The sequence below is a fragment of the Marmota monax genome, unplaced genomic scaffold (genome assembly GCF_021218885.2).
Source record: "Marmota monax isolate L192 unplaced genomic scaffold, Marmota_monax_Labrador192_F-V1.1 WCK01_AAM20220418_F8-fsc00016, whole genome shotgun sequence".
Taxonomy (NCBI): domain Eukaryota; kingdom Metazoa; phylum Chordata; class Mammalia; order Rodentia; family Sciuridae; genus Marmota; species Marmota monax.
The window spans coordinates 3,297,170-3,322,210 of record NW_026695209.1 but is presented as its reverse complement, the minus strand read 5'-3'; the positions used below and the strand labels follow the sequence as shown (position 1 = coordinate 3,322,210).

The following is a 25,041-nucleotide window of genomic DNA, read 5'->3' as shown; positions in this document are numbered from 1 at the left end:
TTAGGTTAAAAAAAGAAGGTGGGGAGCTCTGCTTTAGGTATATGATTCATGCATCTTTCATTCAAATAAAGAAATAATTGCCCACATTTTTGGCTATAAAAGAGAATTCCTCAAGGTGTAAAACTGGTTATTTCTAGAGCTATGTCATGTAACTCAGAAAAACGGAATCTTGATTGTCTAGGGAGGTTTATTTTATTATGTTAAGATGAAGATGAATTTCCTTAATTTTAATTTAAAAGAAGAAACATTCAGACAGGAATGGTAGAAAAACATACCTGATATCTCTACAAGAACACTTGGTATATCTAAAGAATATAGAAAGAAATTCTAAAGAAACTGTTATTATTGTTAGTACTGCCATATCACTTATATTTAAGATTGAATTATTCATGATTAGAAAGACAACATAATTTGGTGGCTCATGGTGCTAATAACATAGTTCAAGAAACATTTTTAACCTGTATGCATATAATTTAAATTACTCTCAAGGCTTTAAATTTTCTGTAACTAATATTTTTTTTCTGGAAAATTCCTCTTATTTCATAGTTATGATATTTTATGTATCAATACTACAATTTGGTTACATTGGAATTGGATGGTCAATCTAAACTTTATAGTAAAGAACAAAGAAAATACAAGATCTGCTTCCCAGGGACTAAATAAATGTATCAAATCCTTTGTATTATCACTATCTTTCCAAGAGTATTTAGCTCATAATCACATTGTAACTCTTTGCGACAGATTTTGCACTTTTCAATTTGTACTAAAGTTCACCATGGTATCGCGCTGCCTTTAAAATATCATTCAAAAAGAATTTCTTAAGGGATTAAGAAAAGTTATACCTAAAATGGATTAGGCATCATTTGCAATAAAAGCAAACAGGAAAAGAACCTGAAAACAGGAGATTCACATTTTGAGAAGAGAATCATTTTCCTCTTTGGGAAAAAAAGTGTAACACATTTTGATCTCCCGACACTGGAACAATTTGGCTGCTAATAAATCTTTGTTAATTAAATTAATGAAAGACCTAGAGCTAAATATAACTTCAGAAGTAGTTCCAGTAGTATAGAATATCCTTCATGGTATCTTATTTGTGAAAATAAGCATCTCTCTGATCAGAAGAGCAGCGTTCTCAGTTTTCACAGAACATAACTAAAATTACAAACCCATTTGATTTATCTACCCAGTGGGCCAGGTGTTTGAGGAAGTCATTTTTACTGGGAAATGTTTCCAGAAAATACTTAGTAGAGTCTACAGCATATCCAAACCACTCTCAAGAAGAAGATTCATTTCACTAGCTCCAAAAGAGAATTCTTTGTTGTCCCAAGTTTTGATAGCAAGTTGATTTTGGTAATTTTGAAGGAAATTCCATGGCCTTCCCTTTTAAGAGGTAATATTTAAAATTAAAAGGTATTTTTAAAACTAAATTCCTTCCTTCTCAGATTGTCTTTTCCATCTATTTCTTTCACTCAGTTGCTTAAGTTTGGTGTCCCTGGATGTGGAACAAATAACACACATTAGACTGACTGACGAATGATGAATAGGGCTACTCAGTGCCAATCATGTCTGAATATGTAGCTTTTTATTCGACCATCCACATGGGAAGCACATTAAAACATGACGACTCATAGCCCCGACTGTCCCACCCTGTAGCTTTATGCTTGCTCTAGAAACCTGGCATCTTACCATAATAGACACTTCTGCCCTAAACCATTTCCTGATGGGAATGAATGAACAGTCAAGAGTTTTTAACAGCCCTGGGTGTAGTGCTGCCAAGAAGAAGGAAGCAAATGACTCACTTTATGGGGGGACCCTAACCTTTGCAGGTCACAAGGGACTTATTCAGAAAACCTACTCCTGGAGGATTAAATTGCACCCTCGTGGTTTCCAAAACTGTGACTAGAGAAGTTAATTATCTACCAAGAATATAAGCAATTCTTTCCTGTTTTCACAAAGAGGCTCAAGGCCATTATTTTCAGTTTTATACCTTGGATTTCAAGAACTCTTGAACATATAATGTAAAATGCATAGAATCTCCATGTGTAGGTTTAAAGACACACTTGAGAGAGTTAAACCTCTCGGTGCTTGAGATGGTCTCAGTTGAGTTTATTTTGCCTTCTGATTCTCAAAATGTCAAATGCATTTTTTTCACTGTTGCAAAAACAAAACAAAACAAAAAAAAACATTGGGGGGTGAGGTACCAAACCAAACTAAACCAAACCAAAAATATGCAAAACAAACAAACAAACAACAACAACAACAACAACAAAAAAAAAACAACACACACACAAAACAATTGGGGAAGCTTCCAGGAACCTTTGGATCCTGACCATTTTTGTCTTTAAATCTAGGAGCTGTGTGCAATTTTTGAAAGTCCAATGCCAAATGTATCCACCTTCTTCTTTTCAGAAAAGCACATAAATGACTTCTGTAGGTTAAAATGAATATCAGAGGGGAAACAGCAATTCTACCCCAGGCTGAAAAAAGAAGTCTTGATAAAGCAACAGAAAAAATGCAGTAGATTCCATAACATCCTTCCCTGCTCAACTTCTTGATTTTGATAATATGGAGGCATCAGAAGGAAAGGTGTTAGGTAACTGATCTTCCACACTTAGTGCATACTGCCAAGACAAAACCCCCACATGTGGCCCAGGGGTTACCCCAATCACTGCACAGGCTCTGACTTTGTGATCTCATGGAAGTCACAAAGCCAGGAGAAGAGAAGGTCATCTCCTCTGAGTTCCCTCCTTCCCCAGGAAGCAGATCACTTCTAAAAGGGACAGTTACCAAAGTCTCCATGTGCTCTGCCCTGACAATCTTTCTCCTCTTAAGGAGGAAAACATTTTCCTCCTTCACAGTCTTGTATCCATGTACAATTAAGTCCTCTGTTTTTCTAATAAAAAAAAAAATTATGGCCAAAAAAAAAAAGGGTGGGTGGGTGGTGTGGTAGAAAATGTTAATTACAAAAAGAGTAGAAAAATTAAACCCAATTTGCAGATGGAAGAAGAATCCCCTGTTCCAGTTACAGGTTGTACAGGGGCAAACCTGAGAATTATTTATATATAAATGTCTGTATAATACTCTAAGACAGAAATAAGAGAAAATTTTAAAAAAATAGAAAATAAGAGTGGTCGTAATCATCTCTCACAAGTAAGTTAACTTATGTCAAATCTGATAGGTTTCATGATTTTTTTCCTGGGATGTTTCACTAATTCCTAGGAATAATTTATTTTGCTTATACAGATCACAGCTATAACTTAGTGAAGATTGCATATTTAGCACCTGAACCAACCCCACAATTTATGCTTTCAGACAAACTGTAGCGTACACTGGAGACAGAGCTAAGATCTTCTGACCTGAGAGCACCTAAAGGCCAGAAATGATCTGGACCTAGATGTCTTGAAGTCTTGTTTAGTTAAGTAGTAAAACACACTGAAGCTCACTAGAATGCCCAGGTTATTCATGCAACCCAGAAGGCAAAGCCCACAGAGTTGCTGAAGAAATCATAAACAAAACATGTTCTAAAGTAACACAGACCCTTGGAGAGATTTTCCAAATGGTCTGATCATACAACAAATGCCAACTATGACAGATTCTTGACTTTTTTAGAGAGTTACAGCAATCTGCTTTAATTTTGCATACTGAGACTACAGCTTTGGAAGTTGTTTCCCTCCCTAAGAGGAGAAAGATTGTTAGGGTAGAGCACATGGAGACTTTGATAACTGTCCCTATTAGAAGTGTTCTACTTCCTGGGGAAGAAGGAAACCCAGGGGAGATGACTTTCTCTTCTCCTGGCTTCTGTGACTTCTGTGAGAGCACAAAGTCAGAACCTGTTAATATGTTCAAGGATAACCACATTCAAATTTCTTTTAATTGTACCCTTGCCTTTTCCTACAATTAGCCAGTGTTTTGACCTTTTAGATATTCTGGTTTTTTTTTTAAATTTAATAACATTTGTATATGGAAACTCAAGACAAAACTGTTTAAAATCCAATATAACCTACCTAGGATCTTTATTTTCTATTTTTATTTTTTGATATTGGGGATTTAACCTAAAGGTATTTAATCACTAAGCTATATACCCAGCACCTCCTTTAAAATTTTGAGACAGGGTCTCTTAAAGTTGCTTAGGGCCTTACTAAGTTTCTGAGGCTAGCTTTCAACTGGCAATCCTCCTGCCTCAGCCTCCTGAGTGGTTGGGATTACAGGTGTGTACCACCCTCCCCATCTAGCATCTTTAAATTGTGATCTATGGTTAAGTTTCATAAAATAAATGAAGCCCTTGAAACTGATGTGAAATTTACATGGGTGCTCCTGGGGTACATGTTGACAGAATGAGGACTTCCTGCTGTTCTTTCGGGCAGGTGAATAGTACTGGACCTTTCAATAACATGCCCCACATTTGTCTACAAACCCTAAATACTTGTATTTTCATCATAGGTTTTCATTTTCAAGGATGAAATGAAAATAGATATTAACATGCAAATATGCATTTATGTTGCAGAGAAGCACAGGGTCCCCATGCTATGGGTTGTGACAGACCCATTTCCACTTCGAAGGAGGTCACAGTGGGGCTCCATGTGGAGTGAACTTGGGTGGTGACTGTGGTCTCAGAGACACAGTATAGAGCTTTCAAGCTTTTCATTATACTTCATTTTCTATCTGACTTAATTAAAAACAGAAAACATGAATGTCTATGGTTACCTACTTCCCACTGGTCTGAAGCAAAATCTGTTACTGAGCTTAGTAAACATTTAAAGCAAGGTACAGAGGAAATACTGACAGGCTTTACAAATATAGCACACATACCACACAGTACAGTTTAAAGGATTTGCTTCAATAAATGCTAATTCTCCCATTTTTCTTTCCACCCATCATCTGCTACTGGGTTTGTCCTTAAAAGCTCTCAAGTTAATGAGTCTCTGTGTGCTCATCAATTTACACAAACTTCAACTTCAAATGAACGGTGAATGAATAAATAATACATACATACATAAGGTATAGGATAATCAAGTACATTTCTAAAAGATGATTTTTAGTCTTTAAATTTCTAACTACATTGTGATTATCACGACAAAATTTTTATAATATTCCAAAATTGCTGGTAGAAGGCTTTAAACATCATATTAATCTCTCCACGTATTAAGGACTCAGCATATAATTTTTAACTTACTCGACACTAACATTTAAGCACAGATGTTCCCCTATTTGTGTACATGTGCTCTGTGCACGTCCTAACAAAATGCTGGATATTTCTTTTCTGGCTGAAAGTGACAAGCAGAAAATGATGGGAGAAGGGCAGTTAGCAACGTCATATGAAAACTAAAGTTCCCCAGGTCTGCACCTCCATTTCTTTTTTGCCTTAGAAAACTTACAGCTATGCTGATACCTATGTTAGCTAAAGATTGATTTAGTTGGAATCAACATGCTACATTGGCTAGAAATGGATTGGCTAGAACCTCCTCTTGTCAACACTGGTTTATCTGCCACTAAACACCCTTAAGCTGCTGTCCATTTCATCTCCAATGATCACTGTTTCTTATTGAACATCCACTGACCTGCCGCCACATAGCAGTGGGTGAAAATTCAACTTGGTGACAAAACCACACTCCTTACATAAGAGCCTCATCATAGGAATGTTCTTCCAAAGAATTCTATATGGAAGTAAGTTTTAAGGAACATCAGGAAGCTCTAATATTTGACTGAACCATTCAGAAATGAGAAAGGACAGGGAGTTGGTGCTATAGGTACTGTGACATTATTTTGCTCAATTAAATATTAAGAGTCTGAGCAAGAAGCGGTAGATACAAGCATGAAATAGAATTCGGTATTGATAAGAAGACTGCAATCATGAGAAATCACGGAAAAATCAACATTAAACTGGCACACAGACAAACAGACAGATGCACATGTAAATGGTTCCTAATTCTTACCAGCACTTCGAAAATGTTTAACAGTAGAGAAAGTCAGAATATTATGATGCTAATGGAAAATTTAGACAAAGTGTATATATAAAAACACCAAAAAATCTCAGAATTATAAAGAAAGGTTTGGTTATTTTTCTCTCATCTTTAAAACATTTCAATTCTTAGTAATTAGGGTCTGCTAAGTTTTTCCAGATGAGGCCTACAATAGACACTTTATTTAAAACAAATAAATAAGCAAACAAACCATATCCAGTCTGGTTTAACTTTATAGAATTCCACATTAAATCCAGTTTCTCTCCAGACTACAGAAAACACTGAACAGGCAGGAAACAGTGTCATCCTCTGGGAATCAGAAACAGGACCTTGGCAGTTACAGGCGGGAAGGCTCCACCCATACTTGGCTCTTATTCCATGAAGCTGGGGGAAGCTTTACTCTGAGCCTGACCAAGTCAGAAGCAGGAAGCACACGACTGAGGGAGCTGGTTACCATATGATGACAGCCTGGCTTGAGTCCTACCTAATTTTGGTAGCTCAGAGGCCTCCAAAGGGGATGGAAACTAACCACATGTGATGCAGCTCTCGAGAGGAATTCAGCTTTTCTGGGGGTAAACAAAAATATAAATCCTTGATTTTCTAAGGAAACTTTTAAGACAGTAAAAGAGTTAAGTAAGGGGTTGGTGTTTAGAAGAGTCACTGGGCTTCAACGGAGCAGAGATTAGCCTCAGTCCAAAAATATGGCTGGGTTCTATTTCTTTCCTAGTGAAAATTAAAATTTTAATTATTCCCTGGGTTCAATCCCCAGCACCACAAAAATAAATAAATAAAATCTTGATTGTTATAATTATAAACATATGTAAGGATGTATATATGTGTAGATTTTTTTTTTTCTAGTACTAGGGATTGAACCTGGGGACTGATGTATGTTAGGCAAGCATGCTACCCCTGGGCCACATCCCCAGTCAAAACAATACACTTTTTGTTTGGATGTTCAGTTTATCCACCTATGGGTACGTGGTTAATTCGAAAGGAAACCTGGAACATAAGACATAAAGACACAACACAGGGACTTACCAAATGAAATTCACAGTAGAACAAGGAATAGTAAGCCATACAAAAATATAACCTCATAACATTTTCAAGTTTGGATTCAAAAATATAGATAAAGTACAAATTAAACCTGAGTGTCAAAGAAACTGAATATAATCTATGTTTTTTTTTTCCCCCCAGAATCTCAGATTTGCAAAGTCTAAGAATATACGGTAGAATTTGGTAAGGGTTAAGGGGATGACTATTTCAAGTGATAACATCTATAGAATTTACAGGAAAAAATACTTTCATTAATTTATCCAAATATATTTACTAATATATAGAAAAGATATTTATTGAAAATTTTATATTTTCTAGGCATTATGTGTAGGACAGTTCAGAAATATTTCCTCATGGTTCCAATTACAAGATGTCGCCTTCCTTATATAATCACTGAACAGTTCTTGATTCATGTCTTTTAATAGCAATGTATAAAAGTCCCTCCAAATGGACTTAAAATTTCCTTACACTTTCCAAAGTGCAGAGCTAAGTTCGATGCCAAGCCATATATTAAAATTTAAACAAACATTCAAAGATGGTATCCTCACAAAAATGGCAGGCAACACTATGGGATTTGGGGCTTGTGACTATCTAACTTCACTTTTTATTACCAAGGGGAGATTTGTGCATTTCTGAGGTAAGAATTTAACAGGAATCCTCTGATGAATACATAGCAATATGATTTCACTGATGGTGAAAAAGTCCTTCCTAATCCAGTCTTAAACTTTTATTTCAAATAAACATGCTTTCTAATTCCTATGACATGATCAACAGGCCCATGACAAAGCACCAGTATAGCTAATCTAAAATCGTCCCCTTGCATGAATCATGAAGCTCTGCCAAACATTCTTGCTACAGCCTTTCCTGTGGTGGCCCATGAGATTCAACTGAAAGACTCTCTGTGCACCTGTTAAAGGTTCTGTTCAGCCCTCATCTTATTTTTTTCAGACTATCAATGACCATTGAGTAAAGACCTTACTTCAGGAATTGGACGTTCAGCTACACCTTTTTACAGCAAGTCTCTTTTTAAAGATCTGGTCTAGATACTCACCATGCTGCTCTGCTCTTGCAAACAATCCCCACAGCTCCTCCCCTCAAAGCATGCTTCCCAGAGAAGAAGAAGAACCAAGGAACCTATTATTTGCAGACTTAGAAGTGCCTGAAGAGGACAGGGATTTTTTTTTGCTAATACAAAATGAAAATGCTAATGTGGATATTCAGTTTCAAAAGCTCTTTGTTTTGAGAAGTATGGTCTAGTGAGAAGGTACTGCAGTGGGAAACTGTGATAAATGGCTCCATCCTGTCCCTTACTTGTGGTGTCACCCTGAACCAGCCACAATCTCCCGGGATGCTACTGATGTCATTGGGACAATGGGGTCAATACTGTCTTGACCTGGAGGAATGCCAACAGCTCTTTTCTGGCTCCTCAAGGGTTTCTGCATTATAACCTCACAAGGAAAATAAACATACTGAGGAAAATCAGCATAAGTGGGTGGCTTTTTAGTTTAGTTACATAACATATACACAGACTCCCATTTCTGGTCAAAATCCAGGAAGAGGAACTGGATTTATCTCCCGTCCCCTCACCTGAAACAACTAACAAATTGATTAAATACATGGAACAGATCCTTCACAAGGTACCAGACCTAGGTTAAAGGAGTGAGCCCTGAGTTTCCAGGCCATAGCTCAAGGCAGAGAAAGTCAGGCAGAACCTGGAGGAATCCTGGGCAGCTCTGGAGAGATCCAGGGAGCTAGAAGTCACAGCACAGAGGACAGAGTATTGGTAGAAGAGAGCGGTTCTCAAAAAGAGAACCAAGAAATGTGCAGAGGGTGATCCTTGAAATTGTAGCTGAGTCACGATCATTACATGCATGTGGAAAAAACAGAGGCTGGGGGAAATTCACCAAAGAGGATATTTATAGGTGTACAAAATATGTAGACTCAAAATGCTGAAATTCACAATGTTTGACCAATCAATAAAAAGTTACTACATATGAAATGATTCAGGAAAACAGCACACAGAAGGAAGAAATATCAATCACAACTGATCCGTACTTGACACAGTTAGCAAACAAAGATATTCAAAGTTTTTGTAACGTTCCATAGGTTCAAAAGTTAAAATATAGAACATATTGGGGATGGGGGAGCCCAGAGTGAATATATAGACATGAAAATTATGGTAGGAGAGATGAGATGAAAAATGGTCAGAAGGATTGTAGGGTAGTAGGAAGTACATCATGGAACATCATAATTAAATGGCTCAAAATTAGTGATAAATAAAATCTTACAAGGAAAATCTTACAGGATAATAATAAAAAAGACATGTTATTTATAGAGACATAACGATAAGTATTATCACCTTTCTTATTCAAAATAACACAAGTAAGAGATCATGGAACACATCTTTAAAGAAGAAAAGGGGGGAAAAAGCCTCAATCTAGAATTCTACACCCAGCAAAAACAGCTTCCAAAGTCAAAGGTGAAATTAAGGTATTTTTAGACATTAATAAATTAAAAACAAGAAAAGAAATTTAAAAGAATTCATCACCAACCTACAGGCAATCCAAGCCAAAAAAAAAAAAAAAAATTCCATCTTCAACCTACATGTTCTTCAAGGCATTTTAAGAGGAGTCCTTTGGGCAGAAGCAAAAATGATACCAGGTGCATTTGTACAAAAAAAATTAAGAGCATCAGAAATGGTGACCGTATGTAAACATGTAAACATGTGAACTTTTTTTCTTATTATTTCCTGAACAATGCAATTTAACAACTATTTACAATGTATTAGGCATTGCTAATTAATCTAAAGATGATTTAAAGTGAACAGGATGACATGTGTAAGTTTGTATGTGTAATTTGACATGTGTAATTTGCAGATACTATGTCTTTTTTTTCCCTTGTGGGTGCTGAGGATTGAACCCAGGGTCTTGCACATGCAAGGTAAGAGATCTACCACTAAGCTGTGCCCCTAGCTTCTATGCTATTTAGCATAAAGGACTTGAGCATCTATGGATTTTGGTATCTGAGAGGGTCCTAAAACATACAGACATTGAGAGATGATTGTACTTTATTGGAACAGATGAGACAAATAGAAAATCTATCAAGATATAGATTTAGATATTAACTATATCAGAAACTTCACTGAATACACATGGCCTTCCCAATTAAAAGGCAAGACCCAGCTATATGCAGCCTATAAGAAATGCACTTCAAATACAAAAAAAAAAATACATGAATAAAAAATACTATGCAAATATTAATCAAAAGAAAGCTAGAGTAGATTTATTAACATTAGACAAAGTAGGTTTTAAAGGAAAATATATTACCAGGGATTAAAAGGTAATTTCATGATAGTACATGAATCAAAGAGGACATAACAACTCTGAATATTTATACACCTAAAAACATAGTCTCAAAATATACAAGGCAAAAACCTACAGCACTGCAAGGAGAAATAGAACACACCACCCTTGTAGCTTTCAATACCCCTCACCCAATGATGAATAGTACAAGGCATAAAGTGCAAATTCACTATCAAAATGTTCCTTATCCTCAAAGCAAAGTCTAACACTGTGTTCAGTAATGAACTCCATGGCCCCACTCGGTAAACCTTTTTTTGGCAATGATCACTGCAAACCACAAAGAAACCTCCTCACTGTAGCCTTCAGGACTGATGATGGCTTCCCTCCAGAGAATATGGCCAAAGCTCTGATTCAGAAATCCAAGTCCTAGATCCTACATTGAAAATTATTACAGCTCAAGTTAAGTTTTAGCTTTTCTTGATCTCAGTTACATGGATTATATGACGAAGGTGCTGAGCTAGATTACTATTAATCCTTCCCTATGGTTGGAATGTTTGTGTCCATCACTGAATTCTTATGTTCAAATGCATAGTGTGGTGGTATTGGGACAGACTCCATAAGAATGGGGTTATTGCTTTTACAAAAGAGGCCCTAGGAGAGCTTCCTTGCCCCTTCCATCAGGTGAAGATGTAGTGGGAAAAAAAGGGTATGAGCCAGGAAGCAGGCCATCTCCAGACCTCTGTTGGTGCCTACTCTCAGTTTTCTCAGTCTTCCAAACAGTGAAAAATACAATCTTGTTGTTTACATGCCACTCAGTCTACAGTATTCCATCATGGCAGCCTAAGCAAACTAAGACATCCTGCTTCTGGCTTTTGTGTTTCCGACTTCAATTGCACCATGAAGAACATTACATAAAGTTAGGTACTGCCTTGAAGTTCCTGGAAAGCCTGTTTCACTGCTCTAAGGAGAAGTGTCAGTGTCCAATTCTAAGAGTTTAGATGGCCCTGTCAGACAGCTGCCCTGAGACCGTCACTTTTTTTTTTTTTTTTCCAGTGCTGGGGATTGAACCCAGGGTCTTCTGCATGGTAGGCAAGTGCCCTACCCCTGAGCCACATCCCCAGCCAGAGATCTGTGACTTTTAAGACAGAATGGACACTACACATTCCTATGAAAAAGGTGTTCATGGCATTCTTTTAATTTCTCTTCTAGGGCCTCCAGTGCCCAGTGTCCCCACCATCTGTGCTGTGACCTAAAGCAAGGTTTCAGTGAGACCTACCCGAGGAGGAACAGCCTGCAGGGCGGTGATGTAGTTCTCCAGGGCCAGTCGGCGGCGGTCATTGAGCATGGCTTCCACTCTGGCCATGTGTGTCTCCACCAGCTGCTGCCTCTCATTGGCTGCTTCCTGTTCCAGAGATTCCACTTTCTCCTGGAAATGCTGCCATTTTGAAAACACACATCAATCAGGAACAGAACGAGGAGGATGGTGGCAAATTCAAATCTTTTAGAAGAGATATTCTATTGCATTTTTCTTCAAGTGATTAAAAACTATTCCAGAGGGTGCACAGTCACCCCAACATTGACTAATTTTACACATTTTATAGGTTACCTCCTCTTCCTGTATTCTCCATCTCCCAACCAAATTAATTTCTCATTGAAAATCAGGATTTTATAGACTCCTTCAAGACTCATTTCACTGATAATGACTGATACTAATGTCAGATCCATTTATATATTCTTGAAGCTCTTGCATTTCATATTTTTAAAAAATTCCTTTCTTCTGAAATTATTTTAATTTATGCAAATGGCCATAGTAATCTCTCTGTTTATGTAAGGTAATTTGAATGCTGATTTCAGACCCAAATTGCAATACTTGGATAATTTTCCCAGGGGGAGAAGTACAACAATTAGGGCAACCAAAGAGATGCATTATTAATAAAAAGTAAACTGCAAGTAACAATAAGTTTTATGGCAATGAATTATAACTTGAAATAGTTGGGAGCAAATGTAAGGCAGGGTTTCAACAACCCAATAACTAGACAACGATTAGGAAAAGCCTAAATTTATGGGAATATGAACAATCATGCATGGGGTTCCAGCAGATGCTGGCCAACCTGCAGGCCCTCAACAGACAGGTTGTCGGCAGGTCCTGCTTGCTAGGGAGTGGGTTCAGATTTTACCTGGATCACTGCCTTCTTATCAGCTTTGGGCAAGTTCTTTGCTTGACGTTCTGCTTCTTCCCATTCTCTCATGACCTGCAAAAAAGAACAAAACACTTTTATCATCAGTTCTTCCTTCAAATACAGCTTTAACTGAATGCTTTATAGTAATTTTCTCCTGTTTTTGTTACTGTGAATACAAAACAAAACAAAAATAACTATTGCATACTCATTCTTACATGAATAATATTTGACCTCCCATGAAGATGTAAATAATTTATCATAGAAGTATACTTAACATAAATGACTTTATTTACTGCAGGCAGGCAGCCTTTTGAAGTATGATTGTTCTTTTTTGTTCCCCCCCTCAAAAAATGGCCAGAAGTCATTTATTTGATGTGAAAAAATACTAAACTGTTCATAAGAGGCATATACTTCCTGAACAAGGAATTAAATAATTAAACACACTGGTCTTAGCCTTCTATAAAAGCAAGTTAAACATTTCAACTGCGGCATTTGTAGAAGAAGGAGGAGCCAACATAACAACCTATGTATGTGTAAATGTCATGAACACAATACAAAAAAAAAAATAAAAAATAAAGCACATAATGGGGGAAGATACAGAAGACTTCAGTCATTTGAAATCCTATGATCTACCCTTTATGAGAACTGATGAGCAATTAGGGCCTTCTGCTTGCCAGCATGAATTATGCATAGCAAGGATTACTCTGAATCCCCCAGAAATTCTAAGAAAATATAGATTATAACATTCTGAATGCAGCAAAAATCAACACTAATTTAGTAACAAGGTGAATCTAATTTGTTAGGAAATAAAACTTCCTGGTCTCACTCTTGATGTCCAGCCACCTGGACTTCCTGAGAGAAACTCACACATTCAGCAGACCACAAGGCCTAAGTCTATAGCTGTGTATCTTGTTGGACAAAAATATCAGTTTCTCACCATCTATGGCTGCCCTTTCCTTTCTAAGTGTTCTACGAGCTGTCAAGGGAGTTTAAGTGTAACTCACACCAGAGATTGGTAAAATGAAAAAAGAAAGATCAAGTAAGCAAAATTCTGGCCTTTTATAGGATGAGTACTTGCCTACTCTGTGTACTTCCATAATGTGGGAAAACTTGATTTCTACACTAAAAAGACTGTTACAAGCATTTAACCCTCAGGAACTGATTTTTTTTTTTTTTTTTTTTAGATATCCTTCCAAATCACAAAGAAAAGGGGGTTTAGAGAAGTTCTATGAGAAAATACCATATCTAATGACAAAGTGAGTTTCTTAGGTATTTTATTGGCTGTCAGCATTAATTCTTTGTTTAATATACAAGATCACTTACATTGTGTATAAGATACAAATTCTTTATTGTTTTGGTAAAATTCTGGAGAAATAAGATGGAATGGCTTTTCTACTATACTTGAATAGTATATAAAAAATAACATTAAGGTTTATAACAAAATTGGGACAAATGTCCCACTGTAGTAAACAGGAACATAACACACACAAAAAATAAATATACTGTCCGGGTTACTTTGGTATTTCTGTGAGTTGATGAAAAGAACCTGTGGGCCAGGGAGATACTGAAAACTATCTTTGCTTTACAGATAAGATAAGCCTTGCAGTACAAATAATTCAATTTCCTGTATGAGAATGTTCACCCTGGTGGTGCTTGACCAAGAATTCCTCAGGCAAGGAATCTCAAAATTAGTTTGAGACAGAAGCCAAATGTCTTTCTGGAATGTGAAAGGTTGATTTTCTGCATTACATTTTCATTTTTTTACCAGCTCACCTTCTATACTCAGAATCTGGACTTTCAGCTTTGAATTGGAGATTCATGAAATATTTAAGATTTATTTAGCTAATGAGTTGAAAATAAGCATCACTATAAAAATGAACTCAAACTTTGATTTGTTTTTCAGAACAATTAAACAATATCCTCCACCCCTACAAATAAAACAAATCACCCTAGAACTCCTTACTACATTCAAATGGATCCACAGTGTAGGCTGAACACCACCCTGTGATAAACGGCTTCCGCTGTGTTGCATTGATAATAGATAACATTACTGTTCACCCTGGATTAAGTGCTTTACAAAATCTATCAAATTTAATTGATTCTTCACAATACACTGTAAGATTAGGCATGGCCATTCCCATTTGATGTACAAAGTTAAGATATGAGCTCAAGGTCATGCAAGTAGCAAGTGGAGAAGGAATGATAATAAACGAAGACCATTTGGCCCCTCTGCCATTATAAAATGGAAAAGCTACCAAATGAGCCAAGTTTACTTAAACTCAGTGACAGGAGAAAAGCCATTCCTGAGGTGATGTTATTGTCAAAATAAAAAACTCAAAGTAAGGGCAACTTTCAATTTGAAAGTTCATTTTAAATACATATTAAAATTACTAGAAAAGTAAGTAATAATAAGTAAGTACAAATGTACTTCATATTTCAGAAACAAAGAGTGTTATTCTGTGTAAGTTTTTTTTTTTTTGTCTTTATGTTACACTGCTCCAATGCTTATTTGTATGTGGTAGATGCTGTCATAACATAACACAAAAATCTACAGATTTCAAGTTGTAATTCCCAGCATCAACAAAATGCCCCAAACTCCAGATTCTCTGTATTTGTAAAGAAACAAATAATAACAAAAACTACAAAATGAATCAATAAGAAAAAAAATTGAAATTTGAAATTCTCAGGATTTGTTCCTTTTGGTTGCTCTTTATATTCTTGTAAAGCAATTTTCCACCACATGCACAAAGGTATCAATTTCATCTGGATTTATGGATCTTCAAAGACCTGGCTGTTTCATGCAGAGAAAATCACTACTAGAGATTGAAGAGGCAGGCAAGTTCAAAGTCACATGTTCCCAGAATTCAGCATCATAGATTACAAAGATGAATACTGAACTCAGGAGTCTCTCTTTGCTCTGACTACTGGAATCTAGCAGAGAGCAAGCATGCTTTGCTCCAGGATAACATCTGATGAGTTAGTTACTTCAGCTGGACTGAGTGACTAAAAATCAAGAAAATCTACAAAAAATTATATGAACTAAGCAGATATACTAAAATAAAGTTCCTATTCCAGTAGAGACCAATCGTAATTGAAACTAATCAGTTTTCTTAATGTTACCCAAATGACATGGATACACTGAATAAAACAATCCAGGGGTAAATACTAGGTGAATCTAAGAATGAAATGCAAGGTTAGGAAGGCTTATGTGGACTTACAGGGACCGGAAGGAATTTACAACCAGCTGGAGAGATAAGACATAGGGATCAAAACATCATTAAGAAAAATGGGGAGCAGATATTTACAATTAAATGAAAGGTAAGATCAATGACTGCTTCTCCCATTCTGAGAATTATGTGGGGTATCTGTGGATGTGAAGAGTGGAGTGGCCTAATCAGAGCAGCAGCTTAACGATGCAGTAAGACGGGGTGGCAGTAGGAAGCCTGGGCTCAGGGAGCAGGGCAGACTCTGGAGAGAAGCTGAGCGTTCAGTGCTTACTTCTTTTATTGTTCTTTTAGACATCATGCATCACTGCATGAATTTTTTAGGGCAGTGTGAGGCCTCCAAAAGCATCAGAAACAAAAAGAGAGGCACAATTTAAATTTAAAGGAGGATATTTCAGCGGTAGTAAGTTCCACTCAGAGTATTCCCATTTGGTTTCCCCTTTTGTGGTACTGGGTGCTCTACCACTGAGCTACATCCTTATTTTGAAACAGGGTCTCAAGTTGCCCAGGCTGGCTTCAAACTTGTGATCCTCCTGTCTCAGTCTCTTGAGTAGCTGGGATTACAGACAGGCACCACCACAACTGGCCTCCCACAACAATGACTATATACCCATTTGCGACTTTCCAAATGAAAGATCCTATTTTTCAAGGCAATTTGCACTGTTCCACTCTAGCCAGTTTTCTAGTTCAACTCACTTTTAGGTTTCCATCATGGGCAAGATTAGAACTGCGCTTCATATTTCAGAAACAAAGAGTGTTATTACTATCAGTTTTTTTTTTTGTCTTTATGTTACTACCATACTAAAGTAGATTCAAGCACCGTGATTAGTCATCTTTTTTAAAAAAGTTAGCCTTTATAGATACATTGTTAGCTCTGTTTTAAAAATATAGATTTATTATAATTAAGATATGGTGAGGCCAAGAGATCAGGAGATGATTGTTTCTGAGGAGCCAGTCATTTTCCCAGTTTTAAAGGGGGTTGGGAGATTGCGGGGGAGGGTTGCACATCAGGCCACACAGCCTCACACAAGGAAGCACCAGATCCATGGGAGGCAGAGGGAGCCTTTGTTGGTATTTCATGGGAAGGAAAAGGCAAGGCAGTGTAAGCAGGCTTAGGACTGACTAATTCAAATAAATCTGGCAACTCTGGGGAATGGGGGCTGTCCCTGACAGTCTATTACAGGGAGATCAGAGCAGAAGACTAACTCAAGCCTAAAGCCAATAAAGACCAGAGTTGCAGTCATAGGCTTTGGACCAGTTGGGGTGCCTATGAAAGATAAGCTTTATGGGGCATTTGTCTGCTATCTCTAGAGATTGGCTGGTCCTGCATGGGGTTTCCTAGAGTCAATAAGGCCCCAGATCAGAAAATGCAGAAAATAAACAGGCATGATAAATCATCTACCAGAGACTTAATAAAGCATTGAAGCCCTGGGTCGAGGCAGAGGCAAGCCCAGATTTTCAAGTACTGTAGGGCAAAAAAGATTAAGAATTGGATTTACCTGGGACATCCTCTCCCGGTGCTTGGCCTCCAGCCTCTCCTTGGCTTTCTGGAAGTGGGCATGCTCATTTTCGTCACCAGGCGTCTCAAGATACTTGTCAACGGCATCAGGGGTGCTGGCTGCTGTTGTAGGAACTATAAGGTAGAAGGGAAGAAGGTTTGAGAAGTCAAACACAATGTCCAGTCCTTCATATGAAAGCCAAACTTTCAGTTATTTGCCAGGACAAAGAATTTAGTAAAGAAGCGCAAATGAGATGTTAATGCTGTTTGAGAGAACAACGTGGGACATTTCGCAGCAAAGGTGGGGATGTGTTTTGCCTCCTCCAAGTATGGGCTAAAGAAAAATCTAAAACAACCCATTTTGCAAATTAGAGCATTAAGAAATTCTTTGCAAAACACGCATCCAGAGAGACGCTGGTGCTTAATATGAACATGTTTTGCTAAATTGATTTTTTCTTCGCTGAATTTTTTGTAATTTTGAAATGTTGATTATTTACTTTTTAAACAGCCCATTTTGTATCAATATTACATATTAAGATTCCTGCAGAAAACAAAGAAAACTGAAAATAGACTACTGCAAAATAACAATATCTCACTGCAAAATAAGAATAGCTCTGAGAAAAGGTAAATTCTACACAACGTATTTTAGATAGTGCAATTACAAAGTCATCCTTTAAGAGATGGTATTTGAAACCCTATAAAGGGAAATAATAATAAGTTCATCTTTGAAATTATAAAAGGACCTTATACTTTCACAAATTTGTAAGTTAACAATTCATTAAACTACTTGGCAAAAAGAAAGAGGTTTAGGCTTTGTATTCAACTAATAACTGCTAAGCCATATTTGAATTGTGACATACGCTGCTATATTACAGACACATACTCATAAAACTAGAGTAGACTATAAAATAGAAATGTTCTAACGCATGAGCCAGTAAAGTATAACACCTATACAAGGGGTCTTCCAAAAGATAAGTACTGCCTAGTGACAATTCAGGGTATTTAGGAGCTTAAAAGAAAATAAAAAAGAGATTTTGCCATTAGAACAACTTTAACCTAAAAATGAAAAGAAAGGCTTTCACTGTCTTCTCAGGTCACATCAATTTCAAAGGATTATTCTAATATCACTAATGTTCCAAAGATTCTTTTCATTCTTTTTACCTAATTACTTGAGTACTATACTTGGGATATAAAATCCCAAGGAGGACTTTAAATGAGAAGAATTTATGGCTAAGTCATTTTGAAACTAAAGTCTAAGTTACATGTCTTTTATGTAAGCTTAAGAAAATGCCTGGAATCTTAATCCGAAGTCTTTGAGTTATTAACAGAAACCAGGAAATATATTAAATAATATATTTGATTTTATATTAAATAATATATTTAATTTTAAAGAGAAACAGTCATTCTGATTTCTTCCTCTCTACTTCAATCACCAATTAATCATTATTTGTTTAAAAAAAACCAGAAGCATGTAATAAAGGAGGGAATTATATTATATCTTATGCTGACAGAAAAGGCAGGAAGGATGGGGAGAGCAGACGGGGCTTTGCAAGTAACCACAGCTGCATTTGAGTTTCAGTTCTTTTCCTACACCAGCTGGGGTCCTGGGCAAGTGACTTGGTCCTCTACAGTCTAGTTTCTTTATCAAGGGGAGACAACATGTCGAAGGACACACTAGGAGAGTTGGGAAAATGAGAACCACCCTATGCCAGTTAATCAGTCACTTAACGGGTGTCACTCAGGGTACCTGGTATTGTTAGCACCTTCCCTGCTCCTCTGCTTATTCCATCTTATTTAAATCTCATTGTTTGTGCTATCATGGGAAAAATCGGTTACTTTCATTTCAAACCCACTGAAAATGAACGATATGCAGGACCATGAAATATCCATTTACAAGGAAAGTAACATGTTTTTTTTTCTAAAATAATCTTAATTTGTAAGAATTTAATTAATTTGTAATTGAAATAATTTTCAATTTTAAAACTTTCTGTAAAATATTTTTTAAAAGATATTTTTTTTCCTGAATAATCTTGAACAAATCAGTATGCAAGTATTTTTTACCTAAACGATTTCCAAACATGACACAGAGGTAGTATTTATCATTTTAAATGGGTTTCCCTCAGTTTTAATCATTTTCTCATCTTCATATAGCAGACACAAATGAGAACAAGTTAAAGACAAAACCAGAAAATAAAACAACATTCTCTTGGCAAAGTACAATCCGGCAGAATGACATGATTAAGCAAACCATATTTTACATTTTAAACAAACGAAAATGTATAAACGTTTGGGTGCATATGCACTGATCAAAATAGCCATCTGGCTCTAAGACATAATCACACCATAGCACCCGCTGCAGAAAAAATTTACACTCCATAAGTACAAAGTTTTCCAGCTCTTGGGACTGGCAAATTTTACGATTTTTCTCTACTTTTTACGGATTACAAATATTGTTTACTCTACAATGGAGAGGTGATAATACACTACAATCTAAGTCACTAAGATCTCATTGGCCTAAATTGAAATATAGCTTTGTAATACTAAGAATAAAAGAATAATCAAGAAATAAGCATGAAGTATGTCTAACAGTATTAAGATGATTTCAAATATCAAACTTTTTTTTAAGGCACATGAAAATAAATACAATACTGTATTACCAATTTATTCCAGTCAAGAAATATTTCCATGATACTTAATTTTATGTGCCAACTTTTTTTCCTGAGGGTGTCCAGATAAAACATTCTCTTTCACACATTCTGTTTCTGGGATGAGATCAGCACTTGGATCTCCAGATTCAAGTAGTTGTCATTTTTGCTTCCTTTCTGCCTGTGTGATTGAGCAGGGACCTTGACCTTCTTCTGCCCTTGGATAGGGATCCCCTGGTTCTCAAGCCTTTGAATTCAGACTGAATTATACCACAGGCTTTCCCAGGTCTCCTCCTTGCAGATGATAGAACATGGGACTTATCAACCTCCACAATTGCCATCTGAGACAATTCCTTACAACACATCTCTTCATATATATGCACACATGTTCATGTACACACACACACACACACACTCACACACGAGTCCTGTTCCCATGGAAAACTTGAAGAATTTCTCTTCAAGTTAATCTTGGTTAGGGGTCCCAGTTGCAACTTTAGTTGAGACATTTAAGAGAAGTTGTTTCTTTTTAAATATTTAATTCAAACTTTGTAGCCATTTATAGTAACTTTCCATCTCAATGAACAAGAATGAGTGAAATTATCCTATGTACACACTAACTGGGAAATCAGATCACAGTCTAGTTATGGAAAGAAGAATGATAATATATTAATATTTTGTAAATAAATCCAGTATTTTATTATTATTGCTGTGTAGCTGGTGAGGAGGAAGGGAAGAACATTTTTTTTTAAAAATATATATATTTTTAGATGTTGACGAACCTTTATTTTATTCATTTATTTATATGTAGTGTTGAGAATCAAACCCAGTGCCTCACACATGCTAGGCATGCACTCTACCACTGAGCCACAACCCCAGCCCAGGGAAGAGCATTTTTAAGACTACGTCTAGAGGGCTCAGCTACTTTTCCTCTCTGTCTACACCCTGAAGGCACTGTGTTTTCAGAACCTGTTCCATGTTGTGACAAGGCCCATGGCAGGCCAGAGACTTGGTAACACAGGCAGCAGGCAGTAGGAGAAAACCTGTTTCTAAAAGGTGTTTCCCTCTGGGAAGGGAATGAGTGGCTCAAGGAATGTTAGGGCCTGTCCCAGGGCAAGAAGGGAACAGGAAGGTGCATATTGCAGGTTACTCAAAGCAGGCCACTATACCCACTTCAAAAGTAGAAATAAACTGGCTTGGAAAGGTTTTTTTTTTTTTTTTTCCCCCCAAACCACCACAATGCACTTTAGCCTTCAGAAAACTCTGAGGTTCTTCAGAAGCTGTCGTATGGCATCCTTTTTCCAAGCTGGCCAAATAATAATAGCCTCTGTTTATTAGCATCTACTGTGCTAGGTTGGTTACATGTGTTCTTGTTTAGTATGAAGACAGTAAAAGAAATTTGCCCAATTTTATTGCATACAGGGGAACACTATCATTTAACATGCGCACAACTCCAAACATAAAATCTGAGTTTAGAATTAGGTAAATCATAAAAGTGTTAAAAATTCAATTTTTTAGAGCAGTAGAGCTCATTCATTCACATATCCAGGGTACTCAAAAAGATTTTGTTTTTGTTGTTGCTGTTTTATTTTGTTAAGGAGCAACTTGGTAAAAACTATGGTTGGTTATGATATCTGTACGTCTGCTTCCTATCAAAACTGTTCTGCCCTGAATGCCATATGGCAAATTAGTGACTTCTAATAATGGTTAGATTATAAAATGAGGTTAAGCAAAAGACCCCACAGAGCTGGAATACAGATGACTTCTTAGCCTGGGGCCCCTACTCAAAACATGCTCACTCATGCTTTCTGTAAGCAAGCTGGTGGGGTGTGCTCACCTTCCCACAGAAAACCAGACTTAAACTCAGAGTTAAACATCTTTAGCTCCAGGTTCTGACCTATAGGAGCCTAATCACTAGCAGTACCATCAATATCATATGCACATGCTTTCAACTTTTTAAATGGCCTTCCTATTTAAAAAGGACAACAGAAGCACTTCCAATTAATAGCACATTACTGCCTCCAGGGGCATATTCTACTTCCCAATCCTCAGCGGCATCCTGGATGACCTATGCCTTCTACAGAAGTTGCTTGCCTGTCCTTCGTACCCTGGGAAGACAGAGGTATCCGAGAGGCTGAGATGGCAGGTCTGCTGCAGACAGACTATGCTGCCTTGAGAGTGTTTGTTCATTCCTTTATTCCTCCATCTTACCAATATGACAGCTCCTACTATGCACAAGGCACATGGAGACACCAATGAGCAAAACACACACCCTTACCTGTGGCCTAATATCCTAAAGCAATCACCACACATGCATGTGCATGCACACACATACTCACACACTCACAAGACAAACAAGAAATGATAATGGTTATGATTATGGTTTCATTATGAAGTATGGTTTGTGTTATAGAGGAAAACAGGAGGTTTGTGTTATGGAGGAAAACAGGGCTAAGGAGGTTGAGGGGGTCAGTGGGGAGAGGGAGGCTGCAGCAGGACGTACTGCAGGAGCAGTCTTACTTATGAAGGTGACATCTGGGCACTTCCCAGCTAGCTGCCTGAAGAACATGGCAGGCAGATGCAGAAACTGACACAAAGGCTCTAAGAGAGGAGAATGTCTGGCAAATTCCAGGAGCAGGGAAGGAGGCCTATGTGGCCGAGCTGAGGAAGCCAGGAAGAAGAGGTGGAAGAGGGAGACAGGGGATGGGACAGATCACAGAAAGTTGTGGAACCAGCAAGGCCGCTGGGGAGCCAGTGTGGGTGTCTAAGGGGCGGAATGTGTGATGTGTTGTGAGGTCTATTAGAAGGATGGCTCTGTAGAGAAAAAGATAAGGATGCTTGGGCTAGGGTGGTTCTCACAGGAAGTTCCCCATAGCACCCCACACCTGAGAGGATTCACAGATTTGCTTCCTCCTCACAACAAGATGCTGTTACCTGAACCCTGGGTAGCTGAATCCCTGGGGTTGGGGGGACTGCCTTCACGTGTACAAGGGCGCTCATTTCAGTTTTAGTAACAATATACCAGTGCCTATTGCGACTCTTCCACTGCACCATGTAATCTCCCCTCAATACCTGCCAGACATGTGTTTTCTTGGTGGCAGTGGGAGCAGATTTGCTCTCAGTCCACAAATGAGCTCTGGTGCTATGCTCAATGTTCCTGTCACAAAATGCACCACCCATCATCGAGGGCAAGATGCTGATGAAACATTTCCAATTGCATTTCCCCTGAGAACACCATCATTTGACGGGAATGTGCTTCAAAGCAAGGTGAAACCTGCTAACATTTTCTGGATGCGGCTGACATCACTCTACTCTCTCTGACCATCTGGAGGACTCCATATGAGACAAACCATCAAATTTAACTGCTCAAGCACCAATTTCCCTCATTTTAGTCCTGATTTGGTGATCGCTCCATAGGACAGTTGTCCCTTGGTATGCTCAGGGAATCGGTTCCAGGATCTCCCTGCAGGTCCCCAAATTCTCATATAAGGAGGTCCAATCTCCTATATAAAATGTAATAGTATTTGCACGCAGGCACATCTTAGCATATATTTTGTTATTTTCTGATTTCTTATGATACCTAATACAAAGTAAATGCTTTGTAAATAGTTGCTAGACTATATTGTTTAGTGAATGACAAGGAAGCCTGTACACATTAAGTACAGATGCAGTTTTTTAAAGATTTTTGATGAGCAGTTGGCTCAATCTGTGGATGTGGAAAAATGAGTACCAAGGGCCAACTGTCCTCAATTTCATATTCATAGCAAAGATGGCACAAATGTGAGGTCAAAATTAAAGACACCAGAAAGTTGTTCCTATAATTTTGTATTCATTTGTTTTGTCAATTATGATGGACTCGGGGTGCTAAAGAAGAAATAATCCTACTTTCAAACAGCGATGAGAGGATCACCTAGAACAGGATACAAGCAAGGCAGATGTAAACAGAGCCCCACAAATGACATCGAGTTGATATTCTAATATTAGATTATAAGAAGAAAATTTGGTCCATCTCTTCTTGTCAGCAGATGGTCACTTATCTCTATGCCACTGGCAGCTAGAGATGAAAGTAAATTAAATCCTACATAAGTCATTGCCTTATCATTGAAAACGCTATTTGATACAGAATGAGCAGTGCTGTCACTTGAAAGGGCTATAATTTATGAGAAGAGGCAATGTGGATAATTTATATATGTGTAAAATATAAATCTATAAGACAGACTTTAGGTGAAAATTTCAACTCAATCTGGCAGGCCTTTTGGACTGCTACCCCACTTAAATGAAGGAAAATTTTAAAGTTTCTTCATTTCTCTAATTTCGAGATAGCTAAAACTCCTAATGAATTCTAAACTCAACCATTTATTATCCTTACCAAATCTGAGGAGCCATTTATAATGTGAAAACAAAGTTTGTTATCCTTTTATATGACACCAGATTTTCTAATAAATAAATAAATAAAAAGGACAAAGACATTCTCCTGATAAGTCCTGGTATCACATTTTCTTTATAGCCAGTACAGTCAGAGTTGGCAGGGAACACTATCAATACATCATGTGGACATAAGGTCATAAAAATGTAATCTCTGCTGTGTTTACTCTATTCTAGTTAAGCTACATTTCTTCCTTTCTTTTTTTTAATGTCTGTGGACACGTACTGAGGTGGGAATTTTGTCAAATATGTGAAATGAATGTGGCTTTATTATTATCTACATTCTTTATTTAGTACAAGCCAACAACATTTAAAAGTCATCTCAAGTCTGACTCTAAAAACATGTGTGAAGTAACAGCAATGACAAATGGCTTCTAGAGTGTCATAACCATAAGTTATTGTTTCTTGTCAGTGTGTTGGAAGCTTTAGTGATCCTCATAAAGAAACGACTGTCGTATCGTATCTGTTCAACACTCAATGGATGAGTTCACAAAGTCCAAATCTTCCATATCATCCACTTTCACAGAAACTGTAGCAGTCAAACCAGAAGGAAATTTCACCTCTACAGCAGTCTTAAGGATAAAAGCAATTTCATTTTATTCCAGCCTCTACAAGCATCTGTCCCTACAGGTATATATTTTGCTTTGCATTGTTATTTAATTGCATTGCATACCGGAGTCTCATCTCAGCAATAAAACTATCAAGTTGTAGACAGCAGAATGTTTGGATTACTTTGCTGTTCTCTCTCAAAATG

The 25,041-nt window shown here is 37.3% G+C and overlaps 1 protein-coding gene and 1 long non-coding RNA gene across 7 annotated transcripts in view; one reads left to right on the top strand and one right to left on the bottom strand.

Annotated features, from left to right (window-relative positions):
* App (amyloid beta precursor protein) overlaps positions 1-25,041 on the bottom strand; it is a 242,250-nt gene that overhangs the window by 65,023 nt on the left and 152,186 nt on the right. For all 6 annotated transcript variants that reach the window (XM_046430448.2, XM_046430449.2, XM_046430450.2 and 3 more), the window contains 3 exons: positions 17,219-17,352; positions 12,493-12,567; positions 11,592-11,750 (listed from right to left, as the gene is read on the bottom strand). In XM_046430448.2, coding sequence (XP_046286404.1) covers positions 11,592-11,750; positions 12,493-12,567; positions 17,219-17,352 — 368 coding nt within the window. The remainder of the gene's footprint in view (positions 1-11,591; positions 11,751-12,492; positions 12,568-17,218; positions 17,353-25,041) is intronic.
* LOC124083705 (uncharacterized) lies at positions 6,376-8,495 on the top strand. The gene is made up of 2 exons (XR_006848884.2): positions 6,376-6,532; positions 7,962-8,495. It is a non-coding gene; the product is annotated as an uncharacterized LOC124083705 (long non-coding RNA).